A 5,592-nucleotide genomic window follows, 5' to 3' on the forward strand; every position below is an offset into this window, starting at 1 on the left:
AACTCTGGGCCTGGGCGCTGTCCCTCAGCTCTTCACCTCAAGGCTAGTGCTCTACCACTTGAGCCACAGCGCCACTTCTGGCTTTTTTTTCTGCTTATGTGGTGCTGAGGAATCGAACCCAGGGCCTCATGCATGCAAGGCAAGCGCTCTACCATCGAGCCACCTTTCCAGCCGTGGCTTTTTTTTTCTTAATTGGAGTTTTCCTTAACCAGACTGGCTTTGAACCATGATTGTCACTTTTCAACCTACTGATTAGCTAGGATTACAGGTATGTGCCACCAGTGCCTGGCAAGGATGGTATTTTAATGGCATGATTTGTACTAAGTAGGAATGTATGTACATAATTAAAGCATTTAATGGCTTATTGAAGCTTGCTTGCTTTTTTTTTTTCAGAGTTGAGGACCAAACTCAGGGCCTTGCATTTGTCAGGCAAGGGCTTTCCCACTAAGAAAAATCCCTAACCCCTTCATCAAAACATTCTGAATAGTTAACTACCCAACCATGATGAGTGGGTGGAAAGTTGTTTGCTTTTAACATTCTTTAGCTTGAAGTAATTGTTATAAATTTCAAACAAAATCTAGATGAGAAAAATGGCCTCTTTCTGATAAAATTGAAGATAGATATTTTTCATCCTAAATTCCATGTTATCAAATACTGTGGTCTGGTCATCAAAAACATTGTGGGTTATACAACAATTACGAAAATTTCCAAATATGACCTACTTTAGAAAAAGTTTTTCTTAATTGTAATTTCTCTACATAGCTGGATAGTGAAAAAATTTATTCTGTCTACTTGTGCTAACATCATATGTTCCAAACAGGACCTCTGTAAGTATTCAAAATGATAGAAACTTTTCAAGGAATGTCTTGGAAAGAAGTTAGTATTGAATATATCATCATCCTCTGAGTCAAAGCTTACTGTAATAATATTGTGTATTAACTACATTTTTTTCCTAACCATTCTATAGATTATCTGAGTATTTCTGTAGATTTTGGTGTGCTTGATTTGTCAGTTTTAGGGCTCTTGGCTGGAGTATACTCATGATCAACTGGAGATTTGCTAGCTTTTGGCTAATACAGGATTGCCTCAGCTAGGATGATTCACCTGAGTTCCACATGGTTTTGACCTTTTGGTAGGCTAACGTAGGCCTTGTGGCAGGATTCTAAAAGAGCAAGCCTGGAGCTATACACAGCTTCCTGAGACCTAAGTGTGGAGCTGGTACAATCCCTTCTTCCATATTTTTCAGGCCCACAGAAGTTATAAGCCCAGCCCATTTTGAGGGGATGAGCACATCGACTCTTGATGAAAATAGCTGAAAATCACATTAAACATGGGTTCAAAATGCGGTCATGCTATTCAGTATACAGTATGTAGAAAATGGCTTATGTAACTTGTGGGAAGAGATGGGAGGGGGAATGATATCTGTGAATATCCCAGAATCAGTTGTTCCTCAGGATTGTCCTCATATGGAATATCTTGATATTCATAACATTTAGCACAGTGTCTTACATGGCTTAAGATCTTTGCTAAATTGAAGTACAGTAATCATGATTCTCACTCTGGTGCCTCTTTGTCTTTCCTTTTCCAGTATTAGGAGATCAACTTATTGGAAACAACTTCCGGGAATTTCAGGACAGACAATACAATGTGGAGATGGTACAAGTTCCCCAGTCCTACAATGGTCCTCGGCTAAAATTTCCTTTCACTTTTAGTGATATTGATGTACTTATTAGGGCCTACAAAAACCAACAGGCAAGTTGAACAGAAGCTGCCCTGATTTTCATTTTCAACTGATTATTATTGTCATTATTTTGGCTGCATACTTCCTTAGGGCAAGTGAGCATCAATTCCCCCATTACTTTTCCTGGGCTGTTAAGGGCCAAGAATAGCCAGAATTACTCTGCAAATGGATATTCATGAAGAACATGCAAATATATTAACATCTCATATTTCCCATACTGTCACATGGAAAGAATGTCAACTAGTTTAAATTCCACATGCTACTGCTGGAGCTAATTCTCTAAAACCCAGCTATGGTTGACCCAAGTCTGATGATGCCCCTGTCAGCCTGGCCTTTGGGGGCTGTAGCAAGAAGATTTTTTAGAACATTCATTCATTCAGTCAGTCACAAATACGTCCTGAGGGTTTTCTAATATGCCATACACTTTGCTAGAACCATCAATTTGGGAACCATTTAGAGGGTATCTTGAAATGCATGGGTCTAAATGTCTTCATATACTTCATTTTCAGAGTTTTCTATGTGTCTATTTCTATGTATTCATTAGGTCTATTTCCTCTGGTTTCCCCTCACAGGTACTCCATGCCCACTATGTCTTAGAGGTGCTATTTGAAACCAAGAAAGCCCTGAAGAAAATGCCAAATTTGACATATACCAACTCTTCTCCCTTCAAAGACATAACAATATGTGGTAAGTTTTAGAGGAAATATTTCAAATGAATATTCAGGAGCTTTTTGATCCTGTGTTGTATCATTTACCTGACTTGAAAAGTGCATCATTTGAACAGGGTTAGGGGAAAATGCTAGTTTAGATTATCTACCATAATACTATTGTTAACCCATCTTGTCTTTATTTTGTGTTTATTTCACCAGCTGGTAGGAATTAATTATGTGAAAAATGAAAGAATGGATAGTTTTTTTTTATAAAGGTAGGTAACATTTAACATGGAAAACAATCCATGAGTGGAAAAAGTCTGTTCCCCCTGACTAGCTCTGATTATCTTTGTTTCATGTCACTTTGTTGGGAAGAGAACCCAAGGCAGGGTTGAGATGAAATTCTTTTCTGTCCTTGACTCCTGTTTTAGACTTTTTTTCTTACTGGTCCCTGCAGCTTTTGAAAGAGTGTGAATGTCCCAGAAATCTGTTTCTTGTTCTTCTATATAACAAGATTTGAGATTTTGGTATCATATATCATATCATAACCTGGCAGGCTATTGCTTGAAGAAACAGTACAAATTGAAATTCATTACAGTTGGTGCTTAGTGGGCTTTTAAATGTTTTTGAGTGGGGTGTATACAAGGAACAATTACCTTAACTTCTAATTAAGCCTTTAGGTTACCAAACTGGTTGTTATTTTCCAGATTAATTTGAGTTGCTCCTTTACTTTGACAAGTAAAAGTCAATTTGATAATCTAATTAAACCATTTCCATGTCTAGCATCTGATAGTGATGATAGCAGTACATCCTCAGGAAATGTCATGACTCAGATTTTTGAAATATCTCAAGGTTCAGTTCCAACCTAATAGGGCCTACTACAGCTCTCTAGCATATGGTACATCTCAGCATGATGGCCTAAAGAATAAAGAATTGGAGGCCATAAGGCTTAAGAAACCATTCCATTTTGGGAAGCCTCTGAAGCCAGGGTTAGTCTTACTATCTGATTATACGTAACAGCCACAACACAGTGGGATCAGCTCCCGGGTTATACCTTTAGTTGCCATTATACCTTTAGTTGCCATCACAGACGCAGAAAGAGACATATTTTCCTGGAAATATCATAAAAGTCACATAGTCACTTTTTTTGTGTCAATCATGAGGCTTGAACTTGAGGCCTGAGTGCTGTCCCTGAGCTCTTCAGCTCAAGGCTAGCACTCTACCACTTGAACCACAGAGCAAATTCCATTTTTTTCTGGTGGTTCATTGGAGATAAAAATCTCACGGACTTTCCTGCCTGGGCTAACTTTGAACAGAGATCCTCAGATTTCAGCCTTCTGAGTAGCTAGGATTATAGGCATGAACCACCGGTACCCAGCTCACTCTTATTTTTTTTTTTTGGGTCCGGTCGTGGGGCCTGAGCTCTGGGCCTGGGCGCTCTCCCTCAGCTCTTCAGCTCAAGGCTAGCGCTCTACCACTTGAGCCACAATGCCACTTCCGGCTTTTTTCTTTTTACTTATGTGGTGCTGAGGAATCGAACCCAGGGCCTCAGGCATGCAAGGCAAGCTCTCTATCACTGAGCCACCTTCCCAGCCCTCACTCTTATTTTTTAATCAATGTTTTGATATATTTGTATGGTTTCCTTTAGTTCATATCATATTTATTTCCTATTTCTCCCTCATCAAAATAATGTCAGTTATCTACTTACAAAGTTTAAATTATACATGCTTTTGCTGAAGCTTATTGTCTAAAACTCTTCAAGTATCATGGATTAGCCAGGTATGATGGTGCCCTTGCAAGCCTGGCATTTGGGAGCCTCAGCCTCCATGTACTATGATTGCAGGCATGGACCACCATGTCTAGACTCTAAATGCTTGAATTATGAAAAGTGCTGCTAGGCTTGAATTCCAGCCCTGATATTTTTTAGCTGAGTAGCTGAATGTAGAGTTACTTAGCTACTTTTGATCTCATTTGGAAAATAAGAATGGTGAAAATAGTATTCATTTTATAGAAAATAAAGATTGATCAAAATTGTGAAAGTATAACCATCATCATAGTTTTTGGTTCAGAGTACATGAATATCTGTGCAAATACTGGAGTGAATAGTAGCATATACTGCCCCCTCCTACAGGAGAGCAGAAGAAAATAGTACCATGAAGACAAATTATGAGCTCAATTAATATCATAGGGTAAAATCTCGATGTTCTGAGAACATTTGGAGTATTGAATGTTTAAATTTCTGTAAAAAAAAATAAGCATTGCATCTTGTTTCCTACAGAATAGTGATTTTTTTTCATTTGCATTTCAGGCGATTTGCATGGACACCTAGATGATCTTTTATTGGTCTTCCATAAGGTAAATGATTATTTTGCTAAGTATTTGTACTTTTATTAGTAGGTAGGGAGTAGTCCGAGGGAAGATGACAGTATTAATTTTTTTGTTGGTTGGTTGTGGTGCTTGAACAATGGGCCTGGGTGCTGTCCTTGAGCTCTTCAGCTCAAGGCAAGTGCTCTACCACTTGAGCCACAGCACCACTTCCAGTTTTGTGGTGGTTAATTGGAGATAAGAGTCTCATGGACTTTTCTTTCTGGGCTCTGGGCTGTCTTTGAACCAGGATCCTCAGAACAATTGAAGTAGAAGTAAAAACCTTCCATAATAAAATCCAAGGAATTCATGACCATTATACAAACACTACAGAAGATACTTAGAGAAATCTTACAGAGGAGAAGATGATAAAACACAAATTTAACAACATGGAGATATTAAATCTCACTAGATGAAACATTAGAAGAATGCAAACATAAGAATGCAAAAAATGACAGTCATTTCTACATGGCTTTCAGTATTAACACTGAATATCAGTGGTTTCAATTGCCCAATTAGAAGATACACAGTAGCAGATTGGATTAAAAAACAACCCAAGCCCTTGCTGCCTACAATATACGTATCACTGGTAAAGACAAACAGGATTAAAGTGAAATGCTTTGAAAATATATTGCCAATAACATGAACTGGTAGCAACTTAGGAGGCAGTTTGAAGCCAGCCCAGATAGAAAGTCTGTGAGACTCTTTATTTCCAATTAACCACCAGAAAATCATAAATGGTTTTGTGGCTCAAAGTGGTAGAGTACTAGCTCAGGGATGGTGCTCAGGCCCTGAACTCAAGTCCCATCTCTCTCTCTCTCTCTCTCTCTCTCTCTC

General features: G+C 38.5%; 1 protein-coding gene across 1 annotated transcript in view; it reads left to right on the plus strand.

The window, feature by feature from the left end:
* Positions 1-5,592, plus strand: part of LOC105993251 (serine/threonine-protein phosphatase with EF-hands 1-like) — a 31,817-nt gene that overhangs the window by 7,243 nt on the left and 18,982 nt on the right. Inside the window, exons 4-6 of the mRNA XM_013026455.1 lie at positions 1,589-1,752; positions 2,314-2,428; positions 4,700-4,746. Of these exons, the coding sequence (XP_012881909.1) occupies positions 1,589-1,752; positions 2,314-2,428; positions 4,700-4,746 (326 nt within the window). The remainder of the gene's footprint in view (positions 1-1,588; positions 1,753-2,313; positions 2,429-4,699; positions 4,747-5,592) is intronic.

This window comes from Dipodomys ordii, unplaced genomic scaffold, assembly GCF_000151885.1.
Source record: "Dipodomys ordii isolate 6190 unplaced genomic scaffold, Dord_2.0 Scaffold94, whole genome shotgun sequence".
NCBI lineage: Eukaryota > Metazoa > Chordata > Mammalia > Rodentia > Heteromyidae > Dipodomys > Dipodomys ordii.